The 15,223-nt window shown below is 53.0% G+C and overlaps 1 protein-coding gene across 1 annotated transcript; it reads left to right on the forward strand.

The window, feature by feature from the left end:
* The first annotated feature begins 1,612 nt into the window (after positions 1–1,612).
* FAM78A (family with sequence similarity 78 member A) lies at positions 1,613–14,464 on the forward strand. Its single transcript, XM_053996688.1, has 2 exons — positions 1,613–2,688; positions 10,090–14,464. The coding sequence occupies exons 1-2, from the start codon at positions 2,426–2,428 to the stop codon at positions 10,616–10,618; spliced, it is 792 nt and encodes a 263-aa protein (XP_053852663.1). The 5' UTR covers positions 1,613–2,425; the 3' UTR covers positions 10,619–14,464.
* The last annotated feature ends 759 nt before the right edge of the window (positions 14,465–15,223 follow it).

The following is a 15,223-nucleotide window of genomic DNA, read 5'->3' on the forward strand; positions in this document are numbered from 1 at the left end:
CACTTGCTGTGAGTGGAAAGGAGCAAATCTGCCTCCCCTCATCCTGTGACATTTGCTCGTTAGGATCACCTGGTAGCTCAGGTCTCTCCTGCCTGCTAAGGGCTAATCCAGCCTGCTGAGAGTGCAGGGTGGGAAGGACTAAAGACATTTACAGCAGCTCTGTGCTGCTGTGCCACAACACAAGCAGCACCAGCAATGAGATTTTTACCTCTCATTTCCCCAGGTTTCCTATTTAGAAACAAGTGACAGACACTCACCCCGCTGATGAGCTGATGTCCATCAGCTATTGCTGAAACGCCAAAAATTTCACCTCCCCTGGTGCTCAGATCCTCAGCCAGCTGATGGCCAGCAGGACCAGCTGGCAACATTACCCCTAAAACTACCTCTAATAGAAGTTTACAACTTTCCCGCAGGCCACTGCTGCCTCAGACATTTCTCGCTCCCTGTTCCAGCTGCTCCCGAGTTCCACTGCTGCTATGGAGAGCTTTACATTATTCGTTGCTGGCATCACAGCCCATCCAACCTAGGGTTACAAGTTCTGCAAACGGGGAGACCATCCCCTCTGGTGCCCTTTGGTTGGTACCAAATCGACCCAGCAGGCTCCAAACAGGAGAGAAAAATCTTAATCCGAAAACCCAAGAAAAAGTACATCGCAGTGAAATTAAAAGATAATAATAATAAAGAGGGGGGGAAAAAAAAAGGCGTTTCTAAAAGAAAAAAAAAACTACATTACCCACAATTCACGGACATGTGGGAGGAAATGCTGTTTTTTTGCAAAGGAGGTTTAGCTTCAACAGCTGCAGTTTAAAAGCGAAATACAGGGGGAGGGATGGGACTGGGCGAAGGAGGGAGGACAGGGCGGCGGGGGGGCCCGGACCCGCAGCCGGTGCCGCTGGGGCCGCGGGAGCCACGGGCATGCGGCGCTCCCTGCCCGGGCAGCCGGCGGCAGCGGCCGGGCACGCCCGGGGGCAGCGAGGGGCTGCGGGCGAGTTTCCGCAAAGTTTGACCCCGTTGCCTTTTTGATGCTGCGGCGGCGAGCGGAGCGGGAGCCCCCCCGCGCCCCCCCGCTCCCCCGGCGAGGCTGAGACCCGGGGCCGGCGCCGTCCCCGGGTGCATGAATGTATTGCGGGAGAGGAAGCCTGCGGCAGCCGGGAGGCGGAGGCACCGATCCTGCTCCGCTCACCTCCCCGGGCAGCCAGCAAAGAGGCGAAGGGAAAAAAAAAACCCAGCGAGAGAAGGAGCCTCCCCCCCGCCCCGCGCCGCTGCTCGCCCCCGCAGCGCAGGAGCCGGGGCTCGGCGGCGCGGCCGGGGCTCGGCGCGGCTCCCCGGGATGCTGCGACGCCCTGCGGGGCCCACGCGTGTGCGGGGCAGCCCCGCCGCCCGCCCATGAGCCCCGCCGGCTGAGCCACAGCCGGCTCGCCCGGGAGCGGCGGCGGCAGCGGCGGCAGGAGGAGGAGGAGGAAGGTCGGACACCCCTGCGGAGAGCCGCTCGCCGAGGAGGAGGAGGAGGAGGAGGAGGAGGAGGAGGAGGAAGGGGAGCGGCGGGGCCGGCGCCCCCCGGGCCGGTGCGTGGCGGGGGATGTCACGGGCGGCGGTTCCGCGGCGCTGAGCGGGCGCGGAGCGGCGCGGCCCCGGCGGGCGCGGGGGAGGCTCCATCGCCGCCTGCCCCGCTGCGCTCCCGGAGCCGCCGGCCCCACCGGCACCGCGGTCGCTTCCCTCTGCGTCCGGCTATTTCTAAGGGGAAGAAAAAAAAAAATATTAATCCCCAAAGCCCAGACATCGCTGGCGGAGGAGCCTCCAGAATCGGAGATTTGGCGACTTTTTGCATTTTCCAGCCGTCGTTTTTTTCTGTTATTATTGTAATTTTGTGCGAAAGGAAGTTATGAACAACTGCAAGTCAGGAAGTGGAAATCCACACCGGTTGTGACAAGCTGGGGCTAAAAACTATTTCATTATTTATATAGATGTGTCTATCAACATTCTGCTTTTCATCCAAAGAATAAAGGGAAATACCGGCTAGTCCTATGTTTGATGGTGAATGACAGACTGCATCTGAGCAAAGGAAGGACTAAATATATCAACTAAGAACACCACCTTTATTTATTGAACTCAAGAGACTCTTTTTTTTTAACCCAAAGACTGTTTGAGCAAGAGATTTAATGGGTCATTAAAAGGGGAAAAAAATTTTAAAGGCCCTTTTGCTTCTGAAGCGCAGCTAACCTCAAAAATAGAAGCAGTACTTGTAAGACAGATATTCGAATTAAGGCTTTACGTGATGAATTTTCTATCCTATGGATATCAGTTTTGAAATTACAAACCAAGAAGATCTGTAATTGATCTAGCACCAGATAATTTCAATGCCTAATATTCCCCAGGATTGCTGGAGTACCCTAGGAGCTGCGTCAGACTGTACTCGGGGTATGCCATGGGCTGTATTCAGAGTATTAGCTGCAAATCCAAAGTTTTCCGGGAAAGCATTTCAGTGATTGAAGTCAAAGCCTCCATTGATCCCATTCCCACCAGCATTGACGAGTCCTCCAGCGTGGTCCTGCGCTACCGGACCCCTCACTTCCGAGCCTCTGCGCAAGTGTTGGTGCCCCCTCTTCCCAAGAAGGAGACCTGGATCGTGGGCTGGATCCAGGCTTGCAGCCACATGGAATTTTACAATCACTACGGGGACCAGGGAATGTAAGTATTTCCAAGAGCGCGTGCGGGTGCCTTTGCCTAAGCGGGAAGAGGGAGCGGGAGGACCGTGGCCTGGTTGGGAAATAGTGGATTAAGCCAAAAATTATAATCCATGTTTAAAAACCCAGCCTCTCTGAAACTTAACAGGACTTTCCCATGTGTTTAAAATACAGGAGAGCTTGTCCCCTGCCCTTTTAAAGCAGCGGGTGTTCTTCTCTTCGAGTGGGAATTTGCCCAAGCCCCAACCAAACCCCACTTGTTCTGGTAGGAACCCAAAAGCAACACTATTCCACAACAGCTTTTGGGCTGCACAGGAGATCCTGAAACCACGGGAGCAGCCCTGCCACGACAGGAACCCTGCTTTGATACGTGTTTGACACGAGTGGTTCTCCTGACCTCCAGCTCCTCTTGCCTGCATCCCTCCCCATCCCAAACCTGCGCATTGAGGAGCCCCAGGGAGAGCCGAGGGCTGACACTTGTGGCACGGAGCCGTCCCTGGTGTGCTCTGCTGCTGCTGCTGCAGCGAGCCGTGGCTGGCAGCTCGGTAGCCCACCAGCTTTGGGAGCACATTTAACGTCACAGGAGGAATCCTTCTTGCTTTGCCCACAGTAGCAGGCAGCCCACGGGAAAGCACAAGCTGGATTTAACCCGTTGGTAGTTAAACCATCTGCATCAGCTTGGAGCAGGGTGCGAATTCCACGTTACCCTCCTTCATGGGTAACGTGGAAGGGAATACATGGGTATATATGTGAGGTGGGAGGAATCCAGGGGCTGTTTGCACACCAAGAATCCCCGTGTTACTGGTCAGACAGTCATAGTGAGACAGGAATGAGTCAAATCAGAATGTCACCTCCCTGCCAAGAAAAGTCATCTCTCCCCAGTCCCCCACCAGCTTGTTCTCCAAACGTTGCAGGCTTTGGCCCACAGCTAAATCAGCCCCAGCACCTGATCCCCAAATGCCTGCACAGAACAGCAATTCTGCAACTCACGGTGCTGGGCAGCACAGGTGCAGCCTCCTGGTGCAGCACAAATGTGTCTGTCCAGCCACGGGGACAGAACCCGACCGCAGAGCCAGTGCTGGCAGATGGGTCAGCGGCTGGAGCTGCTGATGCTGCCCAGTCTCTGGGGGCGAGGGAGGAAGGACGGGGAGGTCAGGTCTGAGAATCCTCTCCCTGCTCATCCCGAGTGCCCCGAGCCAGGGAGAAGCCGGCTCAGCCCCTGAGGGTCAGTCTGGGCAGCTTAAAAAATCCCTGAATGAGGAGTGCTGAGGGAGGAGGAGGACAGGGCGGGCTGGAGAGCAGGACTGACTTAATGCAGCGCCCTCCTGACGGCCTGAACATCTGCACGCACAGCCCGGCCCTCCTTCCCTCCCCTCTGAGCCCCTTCAGCATCTCGGCATCACACGGACAGGCTGCAAGATGCGGACCGGAGGGAAGGGTCAGCGGCTGGAGCTGCTGACGCTGCCCAGTCTCTGGGGGTGAGGGAGGAAGGACGGGAAGGTCAGGTGTGAGAATCCTCTCCCTGCTCATCCCGAGTGCCCCGAGGCAGGAGCAGCCCGAGGCGACAGGCTCCTGTCCCCATGTCCCCTCTCTGCTCAAGCAGAAAGTTTCCTGAGGGGCGAACTGGCACCTGGCAAACAGCAGCAGTGCAGACAGGCTGATCTCGATTTTAAAAGTATTTACAGCAGGCACGAAATCTGTAGGCTTTCTTGGCTCCAACAGCATCTTTAGCAAGGACAATTTGTTGCTCAGATGTTCCCGATTGCAGGCCTTTGGGATTTGCATGTGTAATTCTCAGGCTCATTTAGGAATCCTGTCTTTAGCGACCAGCTGCAGAGGAAAATAGAAAAGTCCACTTTATATAAATACAGCTCAGATGCACTGAAATAGAGGGGACTGGGCACATAGTGATGCTGCCAGTGCTGCTCTGGGCTGCAAAACTCAGCGTGGCCTTTTATTTCCCTGCACCTGAGCTGCCCTGTGTTTAAAACGAGGATTTGGTGCAGCCTGCCCTTGCTGGAATGCTTTGGGACAAAAAAAAAAACAAAAAAAAGGAGTAGTAGCTGCTGCTGTAAACTGGTAGAATTAAACACTGCAGCTATGTATGAGAGGTATTAGCTAGAAAATCATGAAAACAAAGATTTTTTTTTTCCCTAAGAGGTTCATTGACATTTAACTGATACAAAAAAAAAAAAAAAAGTTACCTGAACTCAAGCAGGAATTGGTCTGTTCCTGCACTCACTTTCTGTAGACTCATTGCCATCTGAAGGCTATAAATAAAGGCATTTAGGAGGAAAGGCCTCTTCAATGCCATTGAAACACGGGCTTGGAAGACCATTACAGAGAGAGAGAGAGAGACAGGACACAAACCTAAGAGAAAGGATGGGCCAAGGCTTTAGCTGGTGTAACTCGATGTAATCCCACTGACCTCCACAGAGCTGCATCGATTGATGCCAACAGAGTCCCAACTTTCCATGGTAGGGAGAGGCTGCTGCCACGTCCATGTTTTTAACCCCTGTGGTGACCGGCAAACAAAAACCCCCAAATAATCAAAAATCAGTCATCCAACCGAAGCAGCAATACTTACAGCAGGCTTTGGATTAATTTTTCACTTCTCTGCTGGGAAGTTGTTAGCTGTGCATAAGCTGGCCATTACACTGAGGATGGAAACAGCTGAGAAATACTGGAGCAGATGGAGCTGTGCATAATGCTGCTATAGGGATGGGAGCTACAGAGGGGATAATTTAGACACGCACGTTTAAAGTGGCACTGACAATTTGGGGGCTAAATGCAGCATTTTTAAATTTAAAGGGAGAGAATTAGAGCTCAGCTAACACATAAGTGCTGGCATTACTTTACATGTGAGTCAGTAGATGCTGCAGGGAACATAAAATCCCCAGCATGAGGATGTGGATGTGCTCTCTGACCCCTCTCTGTGCAGGGCTGGGGCAAACTCCTGTGCCCCCCATGGCTGGTATTGCTGTTCCTCCCATGCAGGATTTTACCCTTGTCCTTAGGGAAGGATGCTGCTGTGCAGAGGGAAGCATCAGGATCAGGCCAGAGCTCTGACCTGTGCAGGAGCAGCTGGACCAGGTCCCTGCTGGCATCTCCTGGGGTGGCTGCTGGTTTTGCACCTGGTGGAACCTGTGTCAGTGGCTGGGCCATGCTGGAATGGCATTATCCAGCCTCCTTCATCTCCATGGAGATGTGCAAGAAGCTGTGCAGATGGAGATATGCAAAAGAGAGAGATAAATAAATTGAAGTTGGAATATGATCAGCCAAGAATCTGGAGAAGTTTTCCTGTGGATGTTTCTCCCCCTGAAAGACCCGATGGGGCACTTGCATCCTTACATCATCACTTCATCTTCCCAGGCATCTCTTCCTGGTGAGATTAAATCTTCCATGCCCTGCAGCAGGGACATAATGAACTCAAATTGTCAAGAGAATAAACCCCCAGTCCTCAGGAGGGAGGACACAATCAAAAAGACCACAAGGGTATCTTTTCCAAAGAAAGTGAAGGGAGGTCAGTTCTCTGTGGGAATTTACCCCTCCAGGGATTTAGAGGAAAAGGCTTTGCTGCCCTGCAATGGCCCCTGGATCTCACTTGTGCTGTGAGCACCCACCTTAGCCCAGTTACATGAGTTGTCCATTTGGAGTTGAGTCTGCTCCCCTAAACCAGCAGGAATTGTTCCCTTTTCCCTAATGCCAGTTTTGTGCTAGTTCTACTCCCTGACCCAGCCATCAAACACTGCTGCTGGTTCAAGACATGAGGCAGGAACACACAGCTGGAGGGTGGGAGGAAGAGGGACCACAACAGCACAGCTCTGTCAGCTGGGGAACAGCATCTTAAATTTCCTTCCTGTTCTTCACTCTAACCCTGCCTTGACTTGCCTGACGTGCTGGAGTAGGTGAGAGAGGCACTGTAAAGGAGAATTTAAAATTAAGCAGCTCTGGCTATCAGGTTTTCTTTCTCTCGGTGAGTCCCCAGTGCAGGCCAGTGGTGGAGGGAGGCAGGAGCAGGGATGGAAATGCCTGAGACAGAGTTTCACTACACCCACACATGGCCCTGGTCCATGCACCAGGCAGGGGCTGTGTCCCAGAGGGGCTGCTCTTATTTAGGGAGCTTGGAGAGGAAGGTGTTGGAAAGCAGAAGGTTGTGCAAGTCCATCTGGCCTGTGACTAATTAGGAGCTGGCTTTAATCAATTAGAGCTGAGGATGCAATAGTGCCTGGTGCCTGTCTGGAAAGGTTACCTGGATGTTCCCACACTGCTGGATGCCCAGGGCTGGAGGCTGCTGTGCTGGGTTTGCTGTCACTGCCCTGGTGGGTGCTGTGGGTCTGACATCTGGGAGCTCAGGATGAGCTGGGGGATTCGTTCTGTGTGACAGAATAGGAAAAGTGTCTGAATGAGAACTGGGAAGCTGAAACCTACATAAAGCTGCTTGGCTGTCAGCAGCAGGGCTCCGCTTGTACCACAAGAAATAGCTCAAAGTTCCTTCTGGTAGCAAGAAGACATTTGTTAAGAGAGGTTTCTTGGCAGCTCCAGGCTCTGGTGATGCCCACATTAGCTCTGAAGGTTTCAGAAGAGGCAGAAACAGGCTTGTCAGTGTTATAAGGCAGAACCTACTGATCTTGGAGCTGATCAGTGAACCCACGAAACCAGATAGCTTGGTTTCTTTTCATGCCTCCTTCCTGCTATTGTCAGCAAAGTGTTTACTGGGCACTTTCTGGTCTCTCCTTGGCACGACACTACCAGAGAAAGATGCTGATGCAGCCAAAGATCATTCCACAGCATTCTTTCCAAAATCATCCAGTTGTAGGCATATTATTTAACATGGACACGCTCTGCAAGCAGAGGCTGCCAGCCTGGCTGGCACAGAGGCTTTGCTGTAGCATCAGGCGAGGGGCAACCACATGCAGCACCCACCATGCAGCCTCTGCTCTGCTCCAGTCATGGGATCATCATGAGGCCTCGTTCTTCTGCTCGTTCCAAGCTGTGCAGATGAAGCATGATGGTTTTGAAACCCTGGGGTTAACCACACTGGCTAGAATTAGGCACAGCGTGCTCTGTGAAGAAACACAGGCCGGTTTCTCCTTCCCCATTCCTGCCCACGCCTTTCCCCAAACTGGGTGCCCTCCTGGGCCACCCTGAGCCCAGCCACGCTCAGCTTTGTCCTGGGATGCTGCAGGCTCTGCAGGCACCATCCTGCTCGGGCCCTGTCACAGCTCCACCTTTGTGCTCTTGTTTAAATCCTGGGCAAATCCCGAGAAGCTCCTGCAATTCCTTCCTGACCTGGGGCACTGGGAATGAAGATGGGGACAAGCAGGTATTAGAGGACCTGCATTTTCTGAGCATACTCTGCCAGGTCCTCCTGCCATTCACCCACCAGCTCTGATCTGAGTAGGCTGGAGCAGCCCAGGAGGGTTATCACCCTCTGTGGCATCTCAGCTCCTGGTTTGGCACCTCGGTACCTGCAGAGATGCTGTGGCTGCACCACGCCTGTCACCTCAGAGTCAACCTCTGTCACATCTCAGCCAAGCTGAGTACCAGCCACTGTCTGAATGGAAAGTAATCCTAAACCAGCAGCTGAAAGGGAGAGAAGAGCCCCCAGATGGGGTTTCAGAAGTGGGCTGTGCAGCAGAGAGGGGTGGGGGCTGCAGAGCAGGACCTCCACTCATCCATCGGCGAGGGCTGGGTCACCCAGCATCCCCTGAGCCTTCCCAGAGCCTTCCCCTGCTCAGCTCTGCCTGAAGGGCGCGAGAGGTGGTGAGCCAGGATGACTCGGGTTTGCAGAGCAGAGCATATCAACATCTCTGCAGTGCACAAGGGTCCTGGCAGGACTGCTCAGGGATCTCCTTTTGGCTGCCTTCACTAAAAATTTTCTTCCAGGGAAAGGACTCCCTCTGCCTGCTGGCGATGAGCTCGGGAGGAAGGGATTGCTGCAGCTGCGGTGCCGTAGCTGACAGCAGCCTGTAAATCTGTGCAGGGAGATGTTGTGCTTGCATAACCCCTGGTCCTGCGGCTCAGAGCATCCCTGCATCCCCTGCTCCTGATGCTCAGAGCATCCCCTGGTCCTGCTGCTCCCGGCATCCCTGCACCCCCAGGGCACCCCACGTCCTGTCTCACACTTCATCTCCCGCTGGGGAGGTGTTTGCCAGGATCCCCTGCTCGGATGAAGAAAAGATAAATGAGACCTTTAAATCCCCCTGGTATCCTCTAGCCAGAGCCAGACACAGCTAAGTGCTGAACGATCCAGCGGGTACGAACATGGAGGCACTTCACGGTCATTAACTAATTAACAGTCCAAACAGCCTTATGAGACAGTCACATCAGCCCTGGCCAGAGCAGCTCATCCCAGAGCTGTGTAAGAGCCAGCCAGGCTGACCAGTACCCCCAGCCACAGCCTCCTCTGCAATCAAGGGGCTATTTTAAGCTGCAGCACCAGACTTATGAAAGGCTTGGACAGTCACCCTGACCCTGAGGAGCCTCAGGGCGTCCCCTCTGTGTCTCTCCAAGATAAATCATTTCCCATGTCCCAGCCTGCAGCAGGGAGCCACAAGGCTCGGGGGACTGGAGCACAGCCAGTCCTGTGGCAGGGTCAGGTGCAAATGCCACTGCTGCTGCCACCCAGTCCCTTCTGCCCCCTCGATGGCTAGGACATCATCCCTGGCTGGTGAGGAGTGCTGATTCATGACCAAGAGGGAGAAGGTACACGAGAGGCACCTCTGCCAGCCTGGTTTTTAAAAGACTGTCCTTAAAACAGCTGCTGTGCACTGAGCAAGTGATCTGTGGTTGTGCCATCCCAGAGCAAACATCCAACCCTTCTTCTGAGACAGCTACAGCAGTTTGCTTCTATTGGCAAATCTAATCTTAAAAATTAAATTGGAAGTTAATGAAAAAACCCACTCCAAGTTGTGCATCAGCAGTACAAGGCGGCAGGGGACTGTTTTCACTTATATTCCTGCTAGGAACACTGACCTTTCTGTCCCTCTCGCAGGTGAGCGGCGCGGGCAGTTTTACAAGCAGCTCAACCTCGGGCTCTCTGATTACTGTAACACCATCCCCAGCCCAGAGTCTGGAGTGCAGCCCTCGAGCTGGGTCCTTCCAAGGGCTGCAGGAGGATGGGTTACACTTCCAGCACCAGGCAGACAGCGGGGAGGGACAGTGGCTCACCCAGAGAGAAATTTAGGGGATGAGCGGATTGAGAGCAGGCCTGACGAGAAGCATCCCTGCTTTTAATGGCAGGGATGAGCTCTTTGAGCAGGATGGCACAAAGGGCACAAATTGCAGTAAAAAGCTGGAGAGGGAATGCAACCACAGCTCTTCCCTCTCCTTTCTAAAGTCCAGCATGTTTCTAAACAAATTAATTAATGCATTATCCATAATTTGCTATTGATTATGGCAGGTCAAGCTGGGAGCTTCCAGATCTACTGGACGGTAAAATCCAGGCCATCAGTGACTCAGATGGAGTGAACTATCCCTGGTATGGGAACACCACAGAAACCTGCACCATCGTGGGTCCCACCAAGAAGGAGTCCAAGTTCAACATCAGCATGAACGACAACTTCTATCCGAGCGTGACGTGGGCGGTGCCCGTCAGCGACAGCAACGTGGCCAAGCTCACCAGCATCCACCGGGATCAGAGCTTCACCACCTGGCTGGTGGCAACCAACACGGCCACCAACGAGATGGTGACCTTGCAGACTATCAAATGGCGCATGAGGCTGGGCATCGAGGTGAACCCCAGCAGGCCCCTGGGGCAGCGTGCCAAGCTGCAGGAGCCCTCTGCTCAAGAGCAGCCCCAGGTCCTCAGCAAGAATGAGCCAATACCACCCAGTGCCCTTGTCAAACCCAATGCCAATGATGCTCAGGTACTCATGTGGAGGCCAAAGGATGGACCACCACTCGTGGTGATACCCCCAAAACATCGATAATACACACCTGGCGTCCCGGCACCGAAAGGGAGAAAACGAAACCCGAAGCAAAACAATCACTTAGGTATTAGGATACACACGTATAATCTGAGCAAAATCAAAATGCACTTTTTGTTCATCCAACAAATGCAACCATTCTACCTTCTCCCATTGGGACGGATTTCACTGTGCTAAAGCTAAAGAGGAGACCTTGGACTGGGTCTGTCTCATCACTGGATTCCTAAGGGAAGAAACTGACACTGATGTCTACCCTAGAGCTTTTTTTTTCTTCCCTACTTTAGTTCCCGTTTGAACTTTAGTCTCATTAGCTTGTCCAGAACTGCCCAGAACAATAAGAACATTTTATTTGGGATTTTAAGAATTTTTTTTTTTTCTTTTTCATTGAGAATGAAACAAGTTCCTGGAGCAAAAAGTTGACTATTTAAGATAAGGTATTTTTTTTTTTAAGCTGTAAGGTTCTGAGTTGCAAATCCAAGTCATGCGGCCTTATGTAGACTTTGCTTTGCATTGCCAAACTTTTGCCTTAAAGCTATGTTTGAAAAAAAAAAAAACCAACAAAACCACCACCAGGCAGAATGTCCTTTCTACAGAATTCTGGAGAAGAAGTTTTGGAACAAGGAATAGATTCTCAGCGTGGCATGGGCTGATGGATGAAAAGGGCATGAAATTGGAAGAAGCAAATCTTCCTCTTTTTAAAACCTGGAACAAGGAAGCACGGAAGCAATCTCCGTTTCAAAGCAATGCAAATAACAACCCTGCTGTCGGATGGCTCTCGAGGGGAGCTCCCAGGCCACCTCCCTGCTTTGCAGGAGGGGTTGGAAGCTCCTCGTGCTGCTCACCCGTGGTGATCTCAGCCTCCCGTTAGCAGTTTAATAGGGAATAACCTCACAGCTGGAATTGTGGCCCTGGGAGTCAACACCAGTCAAGGGGGGGGATGTCCCAGTGGGTTTGTCTTTAGGACACACAGATGTTTTCCCAGCTAGCCCACAGCCTCACCTTCTCGTGGGTAAGAGCCAAGGGCTCGTGCTCCTGCTGCTGTCGGGTGAAGCTCTGTGGCCCCGTTTGCTGTGAAGTCCCAGTGACGGTGCTGTACAAAGAGCAGGGTGTCAAAAGGATCCTTCTGAAGTCACTGGACACACACAGGTGTCAGTGAGGGCAGATCTTACCCACCCAGTCTACCCAGCACGATCTGTAGTTCAGGAGCAGCCACGTCTGAAAATAACAGGGACCCACTCCCGGCAAAAACAGCAACAGCTGAGGAAAACTCTTCCTTCTGTGGTAAGGAATCACACTGGGATTCATAGATCATTTTCTTCCCAATGACCTCATGATCTACCTGACTGTCAGGAACGAGGTTCAGGCAGGACATGACACTGTCCCTGTCTGTCATGGCACAAACATCCACTGTAGCAAAGGGTAGTGCACGAGAAGGTGCAGGCAGGGCAACACCTGAGCCCTGGGTGTGGATCCTCAGTGAGGAAGGAGCATTTGGAGGAGGAGGGGAAACCTGTAGGTTTTAATAAGGACCAGATGGCTGCTGAGATAACCAGATGCTCTTCTGCAGAGGAGGATGAAGCAGAAGAATGGGAGGCACGGGTTTGAAGGCAGAGGAAGTTCTGTGGTAGAGGTGGCATCTGGAGGCCAGGGCACAGGATGGGGAGTGGAGGATCTGCCCTGCTCCAGCACATGGCCCGAGGCAGATCACTTCCCTCTGCAGCTCCTTCCCCCAGAAAATATTTCTTCCTCCTATTAACAACTTGCCTCAAGAGCTGGGACTAAGGAGAGTTCTGCATGCCAGGTACAAGCCTGGCCCTGCTGAGCTGGTCTGAACAGGTCTCACAACCCCACACACGCTGCTCAAAAGGCTCTCCCCTCGGAGAGGCACCAATTTGCTGCTATTCCTATCCCCATCTTTCACACAGGACGTTACCAGCAAGAAATTCTCCTTCCTCACTTCTCCACAGCCACACCACCTCCTTTGGCAACAGGTTCAACACCAACCCCTGCCTGGGGAATGCACGCCCAGAAGTTGTGTCCCCCACAGCCTCAAACCAGCAAACAAGGGTCCTGGGGCTCTGCAGCCATTCCCTGTCTCCAGGGGAGCCCACCTTCCTCCATCCACTGGCTTTCAGAGATTCTCAGCCACGGAGCTGCTCCTTTCCATGGGCAGAGCTCCGAGGTGGGAAGTCTGGCATGCAAACGACTGGACTGGATCAAACCCAAATCCACAAGCCAAAGGGTGCCTAAATCTCGGCTTTGGGACTATAAAGGATGAAGCTAGGGAGACCTGGACTTGCACAGTCACTCTCTGTATTAAACTCAGTTTTCTTACCTGGATTCAAATCCAACTATAGCTCCACTGGCACAGCCCTTTGGGACTTGTCTGTATTTTCTCCGAGGCAATACATGCAGAAGAGGACAAACTGTGAGCTGTGGGTGAATAGCTGATCGTGCTCTCACACATCTTGGCTGCTGCTGAGTCCCATGGGTGGGAGCAGAACGGGGATTTGTGTCTGGTATTCACTTTGTCTCCAGGTGCTGAGTACTTTCAGTTCTCACTGATGTCAGCCTGGGTCGAAGGAATTGGACCCAGTTGTCTTAATTAGCTGCACAAAGAAATTCCAAGGAAAGATTTCTTCTCAGTCACCAAAAAACACATTCAGGGAATACCTATGTCCTTTTCCACTTAGCTTTGTGTTGGACTTAGTCTCCCAGTGCATTAAGTAAATCTGGTTCCTCCTATTCCCTCTTCCTGGTGGACTGGATACATCCATGCAATTTGATAGTAACCTCCTGGCTAATTTGTCCTGTTGCACTGAATGGACCCAGCTAAGCAGTAAATACAAAATTCAAATTTCACGTTGGGGTCGGCTTTGCATGGACTTCTCCCTTCCCAAAGAATGCCTTTATCCCATGCCTAGGTCGAAACGTGCCCCTTCACCTCCATCTGCATCACCAGACACAGCAGAGAGAGTGATGCTGCCTCTTTGGAGATTTCATGCGTTGTGATTAAAAGTGATGCTTTTCCAATGCTGCTTCATTACAAAACTGATGGGGACAGATTGTCTATAACACGAAGGATGGCTGGAAGGAACAGGGGCTCTAAGACACCGCTGTTGCTAAGGCTGGTTAATGGCCATGTGGTTAGAACAGGGATTGATTGACAGGGTTCCAGGGGGGACTTAAATGTCTGGGGACCCAGGGCAGAGCAGCAAATGAGCAGAGGTGAATCAAGCTCCTTCTCTGGCAGCTTTTTGCAGAACCAGGAATACACAAAGGATACACTGGGAAGGTGTTGGGGCACCGGCACGGGATACAGGATGAACGTGAGCGTGTCTGTGCCTCACCCTTCCCATCAGTGATGCTCTCAGCTCTTTATAGACCCAAATCCCCACAGGGGCTCAGAGTGCAGCCTGGCCATCCCTGTCACAGCCCCGTCGTGGTCCAGGGTGAGAAACAGCCCTGGCCCAGACCCTCACCTGCACCCAGGGGCTGCCGAGGTGCCGAGTGGGTCGTGGACCTCGTGGTTCTCCTTCCCTACCCTTGACACGGAGATGAGCGTGGGAGGAGAGGGGCAGCCCCTCGGGGAGTCAGTACAGACCCTCAGCAGCCTTGGGGAGGGGTAGAGACCTGCCGAGCCGGCGCCAGGCTGGGTCCAGCCCGGGGGGAAGGCGAGGCACCGCCGTCCCTCCTGCCCTGGCTCCCGGCGCAGCAATAAGAATCGTCCTTGGTCTTGCAGAGATACTGTGAAAACAAAACCAAGATGTACCGAGTCTGGACACTTACAGAGATGTAAAATACAAAACCCTGCTTTTATAACAGACAGAGAAATAAAGTGAAATTTTCAAACGCGTCTGCCTGGAGTCGTTTGGGCGGTGGCTGTTTTTAAACGAATAGCTCTGCGCTCACGTTTCGAGGCAGCGATAAGCACCCTATTTACCTCCAGTTCTCTCTCCGTGTCAGCTCTTGGGCTGCAGCAGACAGAGCCAGGAGGTTTCTGGTGAAAAACACCAGCCAACATCCTGCATTTTTCATCACCAGCCTGCTGCGCATCTCGGGGCGGCCGGGGCCGGGCCGGTCGGCGCAGGCAGCGGCTGAACTTCCGCACGCTTTGGTTTCCTGACGCCCTTTGCTTCTTTAGCAAAAGCCGGGTCAGATATTCGCTGAAAGTACCGCATGTGGAGAGAGGCAGCAGCGCAGAGCCCTGGGCAGAGGAGAGGGTGAAAGCTGCTGCAGTCCGTGACTGGCTTTCAAACACCACCTGTATTCATTCCACTATTCCCTGCCCGCCCCCGAAAATTTTCACGTTCAGGTTTTGTTTGCTTTCCAGTAAAGGAAAGTGCTGACATCAGTTCTGGAGAGCAGGGGGTGCCTGGCCAAGCGGCCAGCACAGCCCCACTGCTGATCCCTTAAATCCACGGGGCCCCACTGGCACCTTCCAGCTCCTCCTGCCACAGCCCGACCCCACTGCAGGCTCCCATCCACCGGCTCTGCCCAAGCAAGACACCGGTTTCTCCCTTTCACACTTTTTTGGTCTTTGAGAAGTTTTGCTGGTCTCTGATCCAGCCAGCAAAGCAGCATCCAAGCTTCTTCAAAAAGCAGCAA

This window comes from Vidua macroura, chromosome 21 (assembly GCF_024509145.1).
Source record: "Vidua macroura isolate BioBank_ID:100142 chromosome 21, ASM2450914v1, whole genome shotgun sequence".
In the NCBI taxonomy this organism is placed as follows: domain Eukaryota; kingdom Metazoa; phylum Chordata; class Aves; order Passeriformes; family Viduidae; genus Vidua; species Vidua macroura.